The 20,550-nt window shown below is 39.3% G+C and overlaps 1 protein-coding gene across 3 annotated transcripts in view; it reads right to left on the bottom strand.

The window, feature by feature from the left end:
• Positions 1–20,550, bottom strand: part of Trpc1 (transient receptor potential cation channel subfamily C member 1) — a 107,397-nt gene that overhangs the window by 5,388 nt on the left and 81,459 nt on the right. For all 3 annotated transcript variants that reach the window (XM_004663620.2, XM_045136789.1, XM_004663619.3), the window contains one exon: positions 1,679–1,854. In XM_004663620.2, coding sequence (XP_004663677.2) covers positions 1,679–1,854 — 176 coding nt within the window. The remainder of the gene's footprint in view (positions 1–1,678; positions 1,855–20,550) is intronic.

Here is a 20,550-nt window from a genome sequence, read left to right as displayed (position 1 = left end):
ATAATTTCTTTTTAAAGAAGATAGACCATTCCTATTTAATTCTTTGCTTCCTTCCTCATCAACACATCAGCTGGTATGATTTCTAGTTAGATTCTCCACTGCTCGGCTTCAATGTCTCTGCGCCAGCCTACCAAACTCTCAACTGCAATAGCCCACATCCTTGCCAGGGCCTCCAGGTTCTACATGACAGTTCCTATTAACTGCCAGGCTTCATTTCCTGGGACTCTCCCTTTGATTCACCATATTCTACCCACTCTGACTACCTGGATTTTTCCTCAAAGTGCCAGTCTTGCTCCCTACTCTGGGTACTTGTCTCTGCTATTTCCTCTATCTCTGAATATTCCCCAGGTATCTTCTTCATGGCCTGCTCCTTCAACAACTTTAAATCTTTACTTGAAAGTCTCTTATAACTAACCAGATATAGGGGTTCATGCCTTTAATCCCAGCACTCAAGAGGCTGAGGTAAGATCACTCAGTTCAAGACTAGCCTGGGCTACCAAGTGAATTCCAGGTCAGCATGGGTGAGAGAGACCCCATCTCAACACAACACAACAGCAAATGTCTCTCTTATGACATACTGTGCAGCCCCTATCCAAAACCTTCTCACACACATACTCCTTAGGCCAAGCTTTATCACTCTGGCCCTTTTTACTGCACAATATACTAGTACTGTACTCATCTTTTTATGGCTTACATCACCTTGCTGGAAAGTAAGCTCCATTAGAGTAGTTTTGTTCACTATCATATCACTCAGGACTTAGAACAGTGACTAGCACACAGTTTATGTTACATATCATTGAATTTTATTTTCAACTAAGAGGACACACAAAGTACCCAAAGAATTACTGGCATGTAAGAGTACAACAAATGTGCAATTCATACTCCTCCATTATTTTAAGAATGAGGAGATTAGAGTATAACTCAGGTCAAACATATGCATAAGCATCTGACTTGGACCCCCAGCACTGGAAGAAAAAAGGCATTTTGTCCACCTTATAGCTGGTTGTTCCGTTCTCGATGCTGCACTGCGGTGGAGGGTGCTCACCAAGCTCTGATGATTCTCAGTTCGAATGACCTCTCATAGGTGTTGAAGCATGAATGGTTTTGGTTATAATTTTTACTATATGTGGGAGGACAAAATCATTTTCTAAAAATTCTAAGGTATAAAAGGTGCCAAGAGTTCCTCTGTTAAGGTGCATTACAGTAGAAAAATCAAATGTAACAACTTGGATCTACTATTTAAGATTCTAGAGGTAAAGATGACTGTAAATGAGTAAATAAATCATGAAAAATTAACTTATTTGTTAAAGCTTACATACATTACAAAGGAACTTTAAAAAACATATTTTATTTATTTAATCATTAGAGAGAGAGTAAGTGAGACTGAGCCCACCAGGGTTTCCTGTTACTACAAACAAGCTCCAGACTCATGTACCATTTTGTGCATCTGGCTTTATATGAGTACTAAAGAGTGAATTTAGGCCTTCAGGCTTTACAAGCAAGGCCTTTAACCTATCAGCCACCTGTCTATCTGCCCCCAACCTTGCCAAGGGAACTTTTAAAAGAAAATTTTAAGTTGAATTTCTATAATTACTGACTCATAGAGAACATAGTAGAGGAAGGTAACATACAGAACACGGTAGAGAGAAGTATATGTACTGAATGCTAAGACACTCACGAGTGGAAGGTATCATTGCTCTGCTGTTCACAAAAGATGCCTACACAGTCCTTCTGTTCCTTTGGAGTATAGCCTTTATCGTAGAGTTGAGTCAGTCCAATTGTGAAAGAAAACAAAACAAGAAGAAACATCCCAAGAAATTTTCCAAAATCTTGTAACATCTGTCCCATTGAAATCTGTGGAGTGTATTACAATGTTCATTAAAATTATTGGGAAAACTAGGTATTAAATTGCCTAGCAATAAAAGGAAAATAAACTTATGATCCACATTCCACCTTTTATTGGGTTGAAATATTTCAGGATTTTGAGAATATCAAAATTCCAGCTGCAAGGAAAAACCATTTCAATCCCATAATCACTGAGTGTTGAATGGTACAGTCCTTGCTAGTCTAGGTCTGCGGGGTCATTACTGATGCAGGAGTAGGGGCAGAGATATGGAGATCGTTTGCTACTTTAGTTATTACTTCTGTTGTTGTTGAGACATTGCTCTGTGGTCCACCTTGGCCTAAGACTCATGATCCTCCTGTCCTGCCTCTTGACGTGCTGGATTACAGGTGAGCGCCACAAGGCCTAGTAAAATGGGGGGGGGGGGATTTAAATACTAAAAAATTCAATTCTGTTATTTATTTGTGTGTATGCATGCATGTGCCTGCACTTGTGAGTACTGGTTGCACATGCCATGGCATGCATGTGGAGGGCTGGTCTTCGCCTGTCCATCTCATTCAAGGCAGGGCTTCTTGTTCCGGAGTGTCACCCTGCTATTCTTAGCTGCACTTGCCAATGCTCTCAGGAGAGTTTCCTGTCACCTCTCTCACTGTCAGCACTAGCACACTGAGATTACAGAAACCTGCCAAGGCTTTCAGTTTTTTACATGGGGTTTGGAGATTGAATTTGGCTACTCAAGGTTGAGCAGAGAGTGTTTTATCCAGTGAGCCATTTCCCCAGCTCCCAAATGGAAAGTTTTAAAGGCCCAATTTGCATGGGACAAAAGGAAAGAGCCCTGTGGGGGAGGGGGGGAACCTGAAAGGAATTAAATACATATATGGATACTTAAAATTTACAAACATACATTTTGAAACAAAGTATTTCACCTCATGTTTGCAGTCAGCTCTCAACCATCCTAAAGGACAGCATTTCTTCCTCCAGCACAGCCCTAATCACTTCTGCACATGTGCTCAGCTTTCATTTTGTGTCTGTCCTAAGAAAGCATAATGTGTGCAAGCCAAGTGACCCTGCCCAGAATTAGTGACTACCATTTGTACTTTAGACATGCATAGGCTCGTAGAGGTTTTATTCAAGCCTAATTTCATTTTCATTCACACATTTTCAACTAGGTACTTTTAATAAATCTTGATTTTTTTTAATTGAAATATACATTGGGGAATAATCTCACAGTACTTATTTGCCCTAGAAATTCTAGTCCTAGTATTTAACCAATAGAAAGATTTTCAATATAGTATTATTAAAAGCAGAAAAAATTTTAGAATATTCCAAATACTGTTTTACAGAAGAATGAAGTACACTAACATGCTTGCAGAGAAAGATACCGATAAAACATTAAGTAATCTAAGCAAGTACAGCCAGGGAGATGGTGCACACCTTTACTCTCAGCACCAGAGGTAAAAGGATTGCTGTGAATCTGAGGTGAGCCTGGGACTACAGAGTGAGTTCTGGGTCAGCCTGGGCTACAGTCAGACTCTACATCAAAACAAACAAAAGTAACATGTATAAACTGGGCATGGTGGGGTACACCTGTTAATCCCAGTACTAGGCCCAGGCAGAAAGAGCATGTGTTTAAAGTCAGTCTTGGCTACAATGTAATTACTTATAACAGTAAGAATACAGTTACTGCTTTTGGTAACTAAAGAAAAGATTACTTTTGAAGAAAGTTCAGAGCCGGGCATGGTAGTGCACGCCTTTAATCCCAGCACTCAGGAGGCAGAGGTAGGAGGATCGCTGTGAGTTCGAGGCCACCCTGAGACTACAGAGTGAATTCCAGGTCAGCCTGGGCTAGAGTGAAATCTTACCTCCAAAAACCAAAACAAAAAAGGCATGAAGAAAGATCAAACAATATAAGCTCATCTCTAAATAGTGTTTTTAAAAAGTGAGTATTTATAATGATATAATTTTTTAGTGTGTGGTGTGCATTGCACACATGTGCATGTGTGAATACCAGAAGACAATCTCAGGTGGTTTTCCTCAAACACATTGTTCACCCTTTTTATTGAGGTAAGAGTCAAGGTTGGCCTGGAACTCACTCTGTAGTCGGGGCTGGCCTCAAACTCACAGTGATCCTCCTACTTCTGCCTCCCAAGTGCTGGGATTAAAGGCATGCGCCACCACCCTGGCTTGTACACCCTGGAGCTAATAAAGCTGATAGGCTAGACTGGCTGGTTAGCAACTCCCAAAATCAGTCTTTCTCGGCCACCTTCCCAGTGCTGAGATTATAAGTGTGTGTGTCACTGTCCATCATTTTGATGTGGGTTCTGGGGATCAAACTCAAGTCTTCATGCTTGTAGGGGAAGCACTTTACCAACTGCGCTATTTCCCCAGCCCATTACAATGATATAATTTTAACCTTCAAAAGTTAGTTTAGGGCTGGAGAGATGGTTTAGCGGTTAAGGTATTTGCTTGTGAAGCCCACGGACCCATTTTTGACTCCCCAAAGTGCACATAAGCCAGACACACAGGGTGATACAAGCGCATAAGGCCACACATGCATTCAAGGTGGCACATGTAACAGGAGTTCAACTGCAGTGGATGGAGGCCTTAGTGTGCCAATTCTCTCAGTTGCATTCTCTCACTCTTGCTCTCGCTCTCGCTCTCTCTCTCATAAAAAGAAAGACCAGTCTGTTGGACTTGCCTCAAAAATAAGTTAGTTTTAAGAAGCTTTAATTTAATACAAGTTTTAAAGAGTAAGTATACTCAACTTCAACATGAAGGTGAACAGTACTGAGGGAGACCACCACCCTGGCAGGAGGAAGAACTAAACAGTTCAGTGGATCTCACTAAGTTAGCACTGTCTTGAAGACAGTAGTAAAAGTAAAAAAACTTATTTTGGACAGATTATAAGTTTTATGCATTTTCAAAGACAATAATCATGCTTTATTATTTAAAGCACTTGAAAATATGAACATTTAAGACATTTAACTTGATTACACTGAATTCTAACAACATGTGAACTAAGCCTTAGTTACCAGATCTACAGAAGGAAATAAGGCAATGCTAAATGCTGCATCAGACTTACCACACACTACAGGCCACAATAGATCAAATGAGTGTCTCTGAGGGCAGAACTTCAGCATCCACCTTAAACATGCTCCGCAGTGGAATTACAGCCTCACCAGGGTGGAAGCCTCTGGACTACATGCCCTCTAACATTCTATGTTTCTCAGAAGAAATTACCTCCAAGAATAATACAAACTGCAAAGCACCTGAACTTTCTCATTAGAAACATGAATAATTTATCATTTATACAACCAACTATTAAAGCTCATAATTATCCAATAGAAGGAAATAGCTCCCTAGGAATAAAGTGTGAATCCATGTCTCAATCACCATATTAATTTTACAAGTGGTTTTAAAATTTTTATTCATTTGCATGTGTATGTACATGCACCTGCGTCACTTGCCCCTGCAAACAAGCACCAGATGTTTCTGTCACTTTTTGTGTCCAGCTTTACATGGGGTGGCTAGGAAACTGAACTTGTGTTTTACAAGCAAGAGCCTTTTTTTTTTTTTTTTTTTTTTTTTTGAGACAATGTTTCACTCTAGCCCAGGCTGACCTGGAACTCACTCTGTAGCCTAGGCAGGCCTCACACTCATTACAATCCAATCTCAGACTCCCAAGCACTGTGATTACAGGCATGAGCCACTATATCAAGCTTTTAAGTTCTTTTATTTCTTGTATTTATTATTTCAGATCTACCATAGTTTTTAGTTAAAAAAGAGAATGGAGAGCCGGGCGTGGTGGCGCATGTCTTTAATCCCAGCACTTGGGAGGCATAGGTAGGAGGATCACCATGAGTTCGAGGCCACCCTGAGAATACATAGTGAGTTCCAGGTCAGCCTGGACTAGAGTAAGACCCTACCTCGAAAGCCCCCCAAAAAACAAACAAAAAAAAGAGAGAATGAAGGAATGGACCTCATTTATCTAAAGCCCACTATATATTCTGCTATTCTTACACTCACCCATTTAATTCTTTAAAAATCAGGTTGATAGAGATTAAGTAACAATGAGTAATGGAGCAGTATTTTGAACCAATCTGTCTGAATCCAAGGGGGGGCTCACTCATTTGCAGAAGAAACTTTCACCAAAATACCACCAAACCAAACCCAGCAGCTCATTAAGAAGCTCATACACTTACTCAATTAAGGTGTATCCCTAGGATACAAAAAAAACAGTAAGTTAATGTGATATATCACATTAACAGAATGAAAGTAAAAATTACACAGTATGTTCAAGAAACCCAGAAAAAGTATATGATGAAATTCAACTCTTGTAGAATTTTAAAAGTCTCAACAAATAGAACAAAGGAAAATTGCAGTAACATAATAAAGGCCATCTGTGAAAGACCACAGCAAGTATATTGGTGGTTTGAAAAAACCCCAAAACAATGCATTTCATTAACATTAGGAACAAGACAAGGATGACCACTCTTTGCATATCTACTCAACATAATAAATAAGGAAAAGTAATAGGCATCCAAACTGGAAAGCTTCCCAGTCTTAATTTGGTATGATCTTCCAAAGGCCATACTTGTTAGAAGAAATAAATTAATTCAGTAAGATTTTGATATAAACAATGAACTAACAACAGCTGTATTTGTATAATATTAATAATTCAACTATCTGAAAAGAATTAGAATATGAGCTGGGTGTGGTGGCACATGCCTTTAAATCCCAGCATTTGGGAGGCAGAGGTAGGAGGATTGCCATGAGTTCAAGGCCACCCTGAGAATATAAAGTGAATTCCAGGTCAGCCTGGGCTACAGTGAGCCCCTACCTCAGAATAAAAAAAGAATCAGAATATGAGAAAAAGCGGCAAGAGGCCCTAGTGTGCCCATTCTTATTCTCTTTCTTTCTCTTTCCTTGCAAATAAATAAATATTTTTCAAAAGAAAGAACTAAACTGGGTGTGGTGGCGCCCACCTTTAATCCTAGCACTCGGGAGGTAGAGGTAGGAGATCGCCAAGAGTTCAAAGCTACCCTGAAACTTCATAGTGGTCAGCCTGGGCTAGAGTGAGACCCTACCTTGAAAAGCCAAAAAAAGAAAAGAAAGAAAAGAAGATAAACACAAATGGAAACGCATCCATGGGGATGGATGAGAAGACTTAATTTTGCTAAAATGCTCATGCTACCCAAACTGATACACAGATTGAATGCAATCCTATCAAAATTCCAGTGATGAACAGTCTGTTAGTAATTCCTCCCTTTCCTTCCACCCCAAGGTAACCGATTCATGCCAAAGCTTGAGAGTCACCACTTTCTCAGTATACTGTTTGTCCATTTTCTGTGGTAAGAATAACCTGGACATCTTATCTCTTACCTTTGTTTTGAATGTGTCCACTACATGAATACGTACAAAACAAAACACACTCTACTTCTATCTTCTCTCTTTGGGATTTGAATACAGTAGAAGAACTGGTAGCTGAAGCGTATTGCATGCATCAAGATTAGAAGGGAAGTTCATTGAACAATCAGAGAAAGATAATCTAGCCACATGAGTTGTAATTCCAGCTGGCTCTAAATTAGAAATGTATGACTTTTGGTGGTATTTGTTTTGTTTTAATCACAAAAATAAGCTATTGGGAATACAGAGAATGAAACAAGTATCCATAAACTGTCAAGAATGTGAACAATGTAGTTTAATGTACAGCCAACAAAGTTTATTCTACCAACATTGCACAGAAAAAAAAAAATCCAGTGACAATTTTAGATAGGTATACAAAAATTATAAATTCACATGACTTTATTACAAATCTAGCTATAGTTATGGATTTATGTATGTATTTCTTCTTGTAGTTCACCCAGGTTTTGCTTTATGTACCATGAAACTCTACTAAATATCAAAATATTTATAATTATGATCTCTCAATGAATTGAACTTTCATCATTAAGAAATTACTTTCTTGGGGGCTGGAGAGATGACTTAGTGGTTAAGGCACTTTCCTGGAAAGCCTAAGGATTCAGGTTCAATTCTCTAGTACCCACCTAAGCCAGATGCACAAGACAGCGCACGCATGTGGAGTTCACTTGCAGTGACTAGATGCATGCCCACTATCTGCCTCTTCTCTCTCTCTCTCTTTCAATCTCTCCCTCAAATATATAAATAAAAACTTTTTAAAATTACTTTTTTTTATCCTGGTAAGTCTTAGCTCTGAATTATAGTGGGTCTGATATTACTAGAACCACTTCAGTTTTCTCTTGATTAGTATCAGTATAATGTGTCTTTTTCCTATTACTTTTCTTTTAAAACATGTGTATTTACTGTAAACAGTGTTCAGTATGCACTGGCTTTTAAGTCTAGTGTAACACCTTCTACCTTTGGATTGGGGTGGTTAGAGCACTGATATTTAATGCAACATGCGGGTGTGTTTAGGTCTGTCTATGGACGGGGGTGGTTACAGCACTGACACATAATACAACATGTGGGTGCGTTTAGGTCTGTCTATGGACTGTGGTGGCTAGAGCACTGATACGTAATACAACATGTGGGTGTGTTTAGGTCTGTCTATGGACTGAGGTGGTTAGAGCACTGATATGTAATTCAACATGTGTTTAGGTCTATCACGTTATTCTTCCCACTTTAATCCACCTGGTCTTTTTTCCCTTTATGCTTTTTTTAAATACCATTTTATGTCCCTTATTGGTTTTGGTTTGTATGCTTATTTTCTGATTTTAGAAAGATTTGATTATTGAGATTATAGTTAGTACTTAAAAGAAAGAAGGAATGCACAGCTCTTCCCAACAGGGGGTTCTGGAAAACGGAAAAATCTCACCTAAAGATCCAGACTTGGGTCTTTTAGAGCTAAAAGGAAGGAAAGAATATAGAGCTCCTACCCAACAGGAGACAGGAGTGGGTTCCTGCAAATGGTAAGTATCCCCCCACCTTTTTTTTTGAAGCAAGGTCTTAGTCTATCCCAGAATAACCTGGAACTCACTCTATAGTCCAGGCTGGCCTCAAACTCAGTGATTCACCTACCTTTCAGCCTCCCAAGTGCTGGGATTAGAGAGGTGTGCACCTTCATGCCTGGCTCTCTGTTAGCTTATTAATTATAGTAACTTTTATAGAAGCTGCTTTAGGAGTTATGATATATAACTTTAACTTATTACAGCCTATTTTCAAATGATATTAAAGTACTTAATATACAGTAGAAAAACCTAGGCTAGCTTTAAACCTACAGATATTTTTATTAAGTAGAAAACTATCTTTCAAAGAGATTTAGATGATAATACTTATTTACCTATATAATTACCATTCTCTATGTATACTCCTATATTTTGTTCCCTCTGTTTAAATCCATATTCTTATATGACTTCATATTCCTTCTGCCTAAAGCATTTCTTTTGACATTCCCTGGAGTGCAGTTCAGCTGGTGATGCATTCTTTTAGCCCTTCTATCTGGGAAGGTCATTTTAACTTCAGTACTGAAAACATGTCAGCAGCTGAAGAAGTTCAGGTTGATTTATTTTCCTCTAAAAATGTTACTCCACTGCCTCCTTGTTTGCACTGTTCCTGACAAGAAAACTTTTGTCATTTTTATTTTATGAGTATTGTTTTTAAGAATTTTTCTTTCTCATTGTAGCAAATTGAATAATGTATTATTTACTTTTCTCACTGCCATGGTCAAATACCTGACAGAAACAACATAAGAGAAAATATTTATTTTGGCTCATGGTTTCAGAGTGTTACGTCCATGGTCACTTAGTTCCATGCTTCTGGGAGCATTATACGGCACAGCATAATGGTGATGAGAGCAAGTGACATAAGGGCTTCTCCATGTCATACAGGAAAAGAAAGAAAGAGGATGCCAGCATTCTTTTTGTTTATCCTTTTATTCACCATGCCATGGGATGGTACCCTCTACATTCAGGGTGAATTTTCTTTAGTTAATCCTTTCTAGAAAGGCCCTAACAGACATATCCAGTGGTGTGCCTCAGCAAACTCTTCAGTGAATCTAAATTCAGTCCATCTGACAAGATTATTTATAATAAATATGATGTGTCTTGGTATAATTTTATTTGTGTTTTTTAGATTTGGAGATGAATGATCTTGGATCTACAAACTTAGTTTTCAGCTACTACTTCCTTAAAAATATCGCTTTTTGTCTCACTTCTCCTTCATAAATTAATATATTAGGACATCTGAAATTGTTACATGTTTATTGATACTTTAAAAATCTCATTTTTTGAATAGTTCCTGTTATTGTGTTTTAAAGCTTTCATGTATTCTTTTATGATGTCTAATATACTATTAATCACATATACTGTGTGTGTTTGAGCATCTGAATTTATGTGGGTGCTGGGGAACTGAACAGAGGTCATTAAGTTTTATAGGCAAGTGCCTAAACCACTAAGTCATCTCTCCAACCCTGTTTTAATATCTTCTTTTTTTTATGAGGACAGCAAGAGATTAAGAGAGAATTGGTGCATCAAGGCCTCCAGCCATTGCAATCAAACTCCAGATGCATGTGCCATCTTGTACACATGTGCAACCTTGCACACTTGCATCACCTTGTGCATCTGTGTTATGTGGGACATGGAGAGTTGGACAAGAGTCCTTAGGCTTCACAGGCAAGCACCTTAACCACTAAGCCATCTCTCCAGCCCAGTGTCTTTAATAATTCTAACATTTGTGTCATCTTGGGGTAGGTTCTGTTGAACACATCTAAGTTACTAGAAGTTTAATAATACTTTTACATAATATTTTTGATTTATTTATATGTAAGGAGAGACAGACTATGACAGAGAGAAGGAATGCTATACTACGGTCTTTTGCCACAGCAAATGAACTCCAGCTGCATGTGCCACTTTGTGCATCTGGCTTTAGGTTGGTACTGTGGAACCAAATCCAAGCTGTCACACTTTGCAAACAAGTACCTTTAACTGATGAACCATCTCCCTGGCCCCAGGCGAATACTTTCTAAACCTAGTTTTAGACTTATTTTTGGATATTAGGACAGTGTATAGTCTACAGGTCATCACTACTGAGTACTTTTCTGAGTTTTTTAATCAATGACCAGTGTATTATGAGGTCTTCTAGTCTGGCTGGTAAGAAAACATAAGTTCCTGCTCCTGTGTGAATTCTAAGTACTGTTTCCATTAAACCTGTCAGAAGGTTCTTTCCTGTTCAGGATAGTATACTTACAAAAATATTCTGATATGCTACTGGATACTTACAGGAAACCATCTGCATATCTCTAAAAAATTTTTACCCACATTTTTCTCTCTTCTCCAGTATATTTCCTGAAAACTCTAGCTTTTCTATTTTTGTGTCATTGGATTCTTAAATACATCTTTCTCCTAAACCCAGAATTTCTGTCAAGTTCTAACTATATTTACCAATCCACATAACAGCCTATACTTTCTCCCAAAGCAGTAATTTGGGACAATCTTTGATTATTTTGGGATGAAGGGTAAATCTAGACCTTGTTATTCTCTGTTGACTGGAAACAGGTAAGAAACTGACTTGTGGTTCCAAAATATTATAGCTTCCCCTTTCTAACCACTTTTAGAAGTTCATAAGATCTTCATAGCATAGAAATCTAGTGATGCTATCCCTTTTTAGCTTAAAAACAATCAAGGTACACATAAGATATTGTTGAATCTTAACTTAAAAATTCATAGATGATATTAATGACACAACTAAAACAAAACAAAAGAATAACAGATAGCCTTAAGCACTGTTTCACATACTATGTTCTGAAGAAATATAGAGACCTAAGCACATTTCATTTAAAACAGGTATAAGGTTAAATTAATTTAGGTAATGATGGCTTGAACAAGGTTAAACAAGTATACCTAATTCTGAAAGACTTCAGTGTGATATTCCACAATGTGAATTCCCAAAAGAGGTGCCTGGCCTCAGGCCATGCTCCAGAACTATGGGTATGAGAAAGTGCCAGGTGTGGTCAGGGGCCAGGCAAGGAAGTGCCTGATAGAGGACTGTACTTGCTTGGGGACAGTAGGAAAAGTTTGATCTTGGGTGTGCTGGCCTGGGGCAGTTCCCAGATCCCCCCGTGAGGACATATTGTGGCATGTCTACAATCAGATATGCCTGAAATCATGGAGTCCATACCACCTCCACATATGCTTGGCCCACGCAGGCCCCACAACTACTGTGACTGAGACCTAACCCCAAAGTGGCATCCTGGCTAGTCCTTGACCCTGCCTGCCACCAAGTAGCCACAGCCAAGCCCACCACCAAGGCCCAAAAAGCAAGTAACAGAAACAACAGGACTCTGTTTGGTCACTGAGTTGGACAGGCCTTCCAGGGCATCACCCGGAATTCCCAGGAGAGTGAATACAAAGGGAAGACCCAGCTCAAGTTCAAGAGCACCCAGCAAAACTTGTGAACATGCCACCATGCTACTCCTACCCTGACCAAACATGAACAAGACTATCAATGCATACTCCACAAGACATACTAATTGCTACATTTCTAGACAACTACCTCAAGATGGACAAACTCCAGCATCAAATAAACAATGCAAGACATAGCTCACCAAGGATGCCTAGTGCCATCATGGAAACCTATATTGCAAACCTAGATGAAATTCCAGCCATAGAACCCCAAAATGAAGCTACAACAAGTATATTCAACAAACTTAATGAGGCCATGAACAAAGGACTGGAAGAATTAAAATAAAAACTGAAATAAAAAACTCACAAAAGAATTTAAAGCATGGCTGAATGAAAAAATTCAACAAAAAGAATTCAAGAATGAACTCAAAGCATGGATGAAGGAAACACAACCAAATCAACAAAAAGAACTCAATACACATCTCAAAAAAATTAAAAAGAATAAAAAAGAACTTGACAGCCAGGCGTGGTGGTACATGCCTTTAATCCCAGCACTCAGGAAACAGAGGTTGGAGGATTGTCATGAGTTCGAGGCTACTCTGAGACTACATAGTGAATTACAGGTCAGCCTGGACTAGAGTGAGACCCTACCTTGAAAAACAAAACAAAATAATTTTTAAAAAAAGAACTTGATAGAACAATGTGAATGGAGGAGAACCAACAATGAAGTGATCTTAAGAGACAGTGGAATAAACATAATGAGAATACAATCAAATTCAGGAACAACAAGCTAGAAACAACAAGCATCTAACCAAGAAAAGAAACTATAATTCCACAGAGATGGAAATGCTAGATAAAAAAAAATGTAATGGACAACAATGAAACAAGTATCCTAAAAGGCTCCCACGAAAGCCTCACCAACAGAGTAGACCATATGAATAACAAGACAGAAAAACTAGTCCATCTGTCAAAAAGCAATGACAAACTCAAAAAAGGACATGTGAACAGAATATGAAAGATTTGTGGAACACCTTACAGAGACCAAATATTTGGATCACTGGCATACAAGAATGGGAGGAAATACAGGCATGGGGAATATCTTCAACCAAATTACCAAAGAAAATTTCCCTAGCCTCACAAAAGAGAGCCCCATCAAGGTATAAGATGTACATAGAACACCAAACCAATAGGATCAAAGAAACTCTGCAAATCACATTACAGTCAAAACTTTCAACACTAAAAACAAAGAAAGGGTTCTAAAAGCTGCAAGAGAAAAACAGCTTGTTACATACAAAGGCAAACCCATCAGAATTACTTCTGCTTTTTCAGTGGAAATTCTAGAAGCCAGAAGGACTTGGAATGAAGTATTTCAAATTCTAAAAGAACATGGCTGCCAACCCAAAATTCTATACTCAGCAAAAGTATCCCTTATAACAGAAGGCAAAAGGAAAACTTTCCATGATAAAAGCCAGCTATACAATACTTATATGTGCTAAGCCAATCATACAAAGAATACTGCACAGATTAATCCAAACTGAAGACACAATCAATCACACTCATGTCTGTAGGAGAAGGAAGAATAACAACTAAAAGTAGAACAAATCCCAAGAATCCACGTAAGCTAGATGCACATGGTGGCGCATGTGTGTGGAGTTCATCTGTAGTGGCTGGGGCCCTGGAACACCCAATCTCTCTCTAATAAATAAATAAATAAAATATTTTAAAAAACACAATTTTAAAAGCCGGAGCTGGGGGTTGTTTAGGACCTGCATGTTAGGACCAGGTGAGGTGCAGAGTGTTTTGTGCCTGTGCATGTGGACTGTATGAGGTGCTAGCATTGGGGGTCTGTGCACTCACTGGGTGAGGTACTCACTGGTTTGGGGCCTGTGGCTCACACGGGGTGAGGTACCAGTATGATTGGGGCCTGTGAACTCAGACCAGAGAAGATTGCCAGCATATATGGGGCCTGGCCTGGGGTGGATTAGGAAGAGCTGCTTACAGGCGTTGTCTGGGAACCCATATGGGGGGTTCCAACAACTTCTTCAAGCTGGGAGACAACATATTATACTGAAATATCCAAACCACCAAGACTGTGACTACAGCCCTAATGCCCACATGCTCCTGGGGCAGATTTCACACATAAGGTATACATGCTTCCTTGCAGGGACCAGAGGTAGCTGTTACCAGAAAGGACCCACACCTCCTCAGTTCAGAGCAACCTGCCTATCAGACCTGGAGCATCAGCCCTGTGGCCCACAGAACCCAATTGTCCTTAGCAAAGTCCTTAGCAGAAATAACAAAGAGAGAAAAGAGCACCACCTGGACCAGCCAAGCAAGCCAAGCATGCTAGGGTCACACTCAGATCCAGCTAGAGGTGACACAAACACAAAGAGGACTCTGCTTAGACCCTAGGTCAACCAGCCCAAGTAAACAGACAGACAATCATCTCATCATCCCCCCTTAACCAAAGCTGACCTGGTGATACCCATTGGGTTCAAACCTCCCCCCACCCCACACCAGCACCACCCACCCTAGAAGATCCTTCCAGCCATGGTTGTCTCTTCTGATTGCACCAAACTGTGCCAGTGGCCCCCTCTGCACACCAACACCCCCATACTTAACACCTAGCCAGACTGAACTGAGGTGACAACCCCCTCCCAACTCTGGCATCCACCAGGTCCCCCTTGGAGCACTGCTCCTGCCACAGAAGGGGAGCACAGGAGTATCTGGCGACCACCCTTCAGTGAGTACCAGTGTGTCTTCTATAACCTGCTCAGCTGAGTACAGTAGGGGAGCAGGGGCAAGTGCTACTGCTCTGGAGCCCCACAAGAAAGCCATGATCACATGGCTATGATCAGGGGCTGCCAACAGCAGCTCTTGTATCAGCCACCAGCCCAGAGCCACTGGCACACTTGCAACCACCACACCCTGCACATGTGTGGATACAAAGCCATCCCATTCCAAGCTGGTTCAAACCCCAAACAGAAGATCCTATAAGGGCAAATTCATGCTTCTTCCTTAATAAAACAAGATTTTTACCCTGAGATGGATAAATCACAATGCAAAAATAAAGAAAAAAAAAACTGAGAGATAACAAAGATTACCTAAGCCCACAATGGAAATTTCCAATGAAAACATACAGGAGGCAACCAAAATAGAATCCCAAAACAAAAGAACAATAAGCTATGTGACCCTGACAAAAAAAAAAAAAAAAAAAAAATCACTAAACTGGAAGCAAATAATCAAAAAGTAAATAATCGCATAAATAAAACTGAGAAGCATCATCTCTTATAGCACACAACTTTTGTCACTGGGCTTAACTTAATTGGAGAAAACCAGAGAGACCTCAAAAGAGAGAAAAATGAATTGAAGGTAAGTCAACAAATAGAGGATCTCAATAACCAGTTGATTAACCTTCAGACATGATTAAATGCAAGAATGAATTCCAAGAAACATCAAGAAAATCAAACCATGACCTGAAATTGGAACATATCAAAGTGATAGATATGATATAGCAAAATGCAACAGAAAATAAGTATCAAATAGAGATTATAAAAGCCTATCTAAAATCCTGCACTAACGGGCTAGAGAGATGGCTTAGCGGTTAAGCGCTTGCCTGTGAAGCCTAAGGACCCCGGTTCGAGGCTCGGTTCCCCAGGTCCCACGTTAGCCAGATGCACAAGGGGGCGCACGTGTCTGGAGCTCGTTTACAGAGGCTGGAAGCCCTGGCGCGCCCATTCTCTCTCTCTCTCCGTCTTTCTCTCTGTGTCTGTCACTCTCAAATAAATAAATAAATAAATAAATAAATTTTAAAATCCTGCACTAACAAAGTTAATCATGTGGTGAACAGAACTTCAGATCTAGAAGATAAGAAAGAAGAAATTGTTTAGAAGTCCAAAAACTTTGATAAGTTCAAGAAATCAAGTGAACAGAATATGAGAAAAATGTGGGATACCCTAAAATGACCACATAACCAGATCATGAGTACACCAGAAGGGGAAAAAAATCAGGCTAAAGGCATGGAGAACATATTCAAGAAACTTTCCAACCCTCTCAAAAGGAGACTCATCCAGATATAAGAAGCTCACAGAACACCAAACAAATAGGACCAAAGAAGAAACTATGCAAGGCACGTCATACTTACAACTCTAAACAACGAAAACAAAAAGACAGTGATAAAGGCAGCAAGTCAGAAACAACTCATACATACAAAGTAATCTCATCAGAATTACCTCAGATTTTTCAGTGTAAATCCTGAAAGGGCTTGGAATGGAGTGCTTCAAAGTCTAAAGCACTATGGCTTCCAACCCAAATGACTGTACCCAGCAAAACTATTCCTCATAATAGATTGTGAAAGGAAAAATTTTCCATAATAAAAGCCAGATCTATGATTATATGCACACAAAGCCAAACCTACATAGAATTTTTCAGGAAATACTCCACATGGAAAAGTCAACCAATCTCAAGAGCCTAAAAGAGGAAGAACACAATAACCAAAACTAGCAAGCATGAAAATGTACAAAGCCCAAGAAAGTATCAAAGCCCATAAAGCCTCCAATATGGCAGGGATTAAATTAAACCTCACAGTTATAACCTTAGATATTAATGGTTTTAACTCACCCATCAAAAGACACAGTTGATAGGTGGATCAGAAAAATCTGCTATCTTCAAGGAATCTACATTACCACTAAGTACAGACACCTCCTCAGGGTCTAAGTATAGAAAATGATTTTCAAAGCAAATGAAAAGAAGAAACAAGTGAGTGTGGCTATATTAATACATAACAAAAAGACTTCAAATGAAAACTAATCAAAAAAGGACAAATGAGGCCACTTTTTACTCAATAAGGGAAAGATCCAACAAGACATCACAACATCTATCTATATGCACCAAACACACATTTTATAAAACAAAACCTACTTGACCACAAACCAGAAATAAGTCCCAATACCATTATAGCAGGAGATATCAATATCTCACTATTATCAATAGTTGGATCATCCAAGCAGAAAATCAGCTTAACAACAAGGTAGATGAACTAGATGCAATATACATCTACAGAACACTCCACCACAATTGTATAGAATACACATTCTTCTCAGTAGATAGTATATCAGGGCATAAACCATGCCTCCATAAATTCAGTAAAACTGATTTAATTTCCTACATCTTATTGAACCATAATGCATTAAAGCTAGAAATTAATGAGAGAAACAACAGAAATTACACCAGTTCCCAGAGACTGAACAACACACTAATTAAATAATGAATGGGTGTGGAAGAAATCAAAAGGGAAATTGTAAAATTTCTAAAACTGAATGATAATGAACACATAACATACCAAAACTTATAGGACATAATGAAGGTAGTCCTATGGGGAAAATTTGTACCACTAAATGCCTTCATAACAAAGACAGACAGATCTCAAATTAATAACCTAACCATCTACCTAAAAACATTGGAAAAACAAGAACAATCTAACCCTAAGAGTTGTACATGGAAAGAAATAATTAAGATCAGAGCTGAAATTAATAAATTGAAAACTAAGAACACAATTAAGAAAATTGACAAAACTAAGAGCTGGTTCTTTGAAAAAAATAAACAAAATTGATAAACATCTGACAAGTTTGATCAAACAAAAAGAGGTAAGTCTCAAATTAACAAAATTAGAAATGAAAAGGAAAAGGGCACAACAGTTATGAATGAAATTTGAAGAATCATCAAGACACATTTCCAAAACCTGTACTCCACAAAAAATGGATAACCTAGTAGAAATGAATGAATTTCTAGTCATGTATAACTTACCAAAACTAAATTCAGAGTTGATAAATCTCCTAACCAAACCTATTATATCCACTGAAGCTGAAAATGTAATCAAAAATCTCCCCCAAAAGAAAAGCCCAGATCCTGATGGATTCTCAGCTACTCTCTATTCTCAGCTATTCTCTCTACCAAACCTTCATCCAAGAACTGAACTGAATCTTTTCTCAAGCTTTTTCACATAATCGGAGAACAGGGAATGCTCCCCAATTCCTTCTATGAAGCTAGCATCACCCTAATACCAAAACCAAACAGAGACACAAGAGAACTATAGACCTATATCCCTGATGAACCTAGATGCAAAAATCATTACAAACTGAATTCAACACATCAAAAATATCATCCACCTCAATCAAGCACACTTCATCCCAGAGATGCAACATATGGAAATCAATTAATGTAATACACCACATAAATAAACTTAAACACAAGAGGCACATGATCATTCCAATAGATGCAGAGAAGGCCTTTGAGAAAAATACACCATGACTTCATGATCAAAATGCTGGACAGACTAGGCATGGAGGGTTTATATCTCAATATAATAAAGGCTACATACAAAACATCTAATGCCCAAATCATACTTAATGGGGAAAAATCCAGTTCCTATAAAGATTGGGAACAATACATGGGTGCCCACTCACACCACTCCTCTTCAACAAAGTACTAGAAGTCCTAGCCCAAACAATAAGATGGAAGAAAGATTAAAAATGAATACAAATTGTAAAGTGTAAAGTTTAAGTTTGTGTCAAATTGATCTCTTTAGGAATTCACAGACATTCCTCATAAGTGGGTCTCTAAGGTTGCTTCCAGGAAGGATTAACTAAAGGAGGAATCCTTCCCCCAGGGTGAGCCCTTTCCTGAGAGAAGGTGGCCCCTGGGAGGGGCAGGGCTCTATCTAAAGAAGCTCTGGGAAGAAAAGGATCCCCTCCTCCCACCTGGCTGCTTACTGCTTGCTGTTTGCTGCTTTCCAGTGTGGACTGAAGACCAGCATGGACTGAAGAGCAGAGTCTCTCCAGGAAATCTTCAGGCCTTTATTGCCGGATTGTGACTGCTGAGGCACCCAGCCTTGTAGACTCAGCAGCTGTTCCTTGACTCTCAGGCTGCAACCTGCTATTTTGGGACTGCAATAAACTAATCCATTAAATTCCTTTTTAAAACAATTCCATTGGTTATGTTCCTCTAGAGAACCCTGACTAATACAGATTGTGGTACCAGGAATGGTTCTAGAGAAACAGAATTGTAAGGATGGATTTCCCTAGTGAGCTTGGTGCTCTCTGGAGTTGGTTCTCCAACTTCAGTTCCACTAAAGGCTCTACTGGTAATAAAGAGAGCACTTTTACTGGTAATAAGGAGGGCACTAATCTATGGTGTGAACTATTTAAAGAACTCCACAAAATAGATGAATTTGGTGCTCCCGAGTCATCTTGTGAACAGCAAGGAATTTAATGACTCTGTATCTAGAACTTCTGAATATCTGTGGAAAAGTAAGACAGATGATGATGCTGGATGATTACTTCTAGCATCTCTGGATAAACTATTGAGAAAAAAGCAGAAGTTCAGAAAAGAAATTTCTAAGCTTAAGACTCACATACATGATCTGAAGGTATCTAAGTGTGGCCTGGAGGAGAGTCTCCTCTCTGGCCAGAACAGGACTCTAATTGCAGAAAACCAAACCCAAGCTCACATTGTAAGATTGGCTAACTTGCAACATAAACTCAATTCCCAGCCTCAAAGGCTATCAGAAGTTAAAGTGAGGGTGTTGTATCCTGTGACTTGGGATGGAGATGTGTGGGAAGACCCTGAAGAACCTGGGACACTGAACTGTCAGATTCTAAAGAAGTTGTTTTGCATGAGAATGTGGCCTCCCCTCCTTTAGGGGCAGTTGCATACCCACCCCCACACCCTGAAGTCTTGCCCTCTCCACCCTTGCTGAGAACACTCCTTGTCTTAGGAGCCAGCAATTAAGACCCTCCCTGCAGGAAGTGCTGATGCTTCTCAGTGTCCACCCATTTTTGCCTTTAGACCTGTAACAAAGCAGGCTAGGCAGGCCCCTAAAGGTGAGATAGAAAGTGTGACTCAAGAAGAGGTGAGGTACACTCCTAAAGAACTTCAGGAGCTTTCTAACTTGTGCAGGCAGAAACGTGGGGAATATGTGTGGGAATGGATTTTAAGGGTGTGGGGTGATGGTGGAAGGAATATTAGATTAGATCAGGCTGAATTTATTGAAATGGGTCCACTGAACAGAGATTTTAGATTTAACACTGCAGCTCATGCAGGTGGAAGAGGTGTCAAGTTTATTTGATTGGTTGGCTGAAGTATGGAACCAAAGGTGGCCTCTGTGAATAAGCTCAAGCTGCCTGATATCCCCTGGCTTAATGTTAATGAAGGGATTAAAAGGCTCACAGAACTTGGGATGCTGGAGTGGATTTGCCATGTAAACTCATCTTTGCCCCCACAATGGGAGCATCCAGAAGATATGCTTTTCACTAAGACTATAAAAAAAAAAAACAAAAAACAGATTTGTGG

The sequence above is a fragment of the Jaculus jaculus genome, chromosome 17 (assembly GCF_020740685.1).
Source record: "Jaculus jaculus isolate mJacJac1 chromosome 17, mJacJac1.mat.Y.cur, whole genome shotgun sequence".
Classification (NCBI taxonomy): domain Eukaryota; kingdom Metazoa; phylum Chordata; class Mammalia; order Rodentia; family Dipodidae; genus Jaculus; species Jaculus jaculus.
Note: the sequence above shows the minus strand (reverse complement) of the source record. Positions and strands in the feature narration are given on the sequence as shown.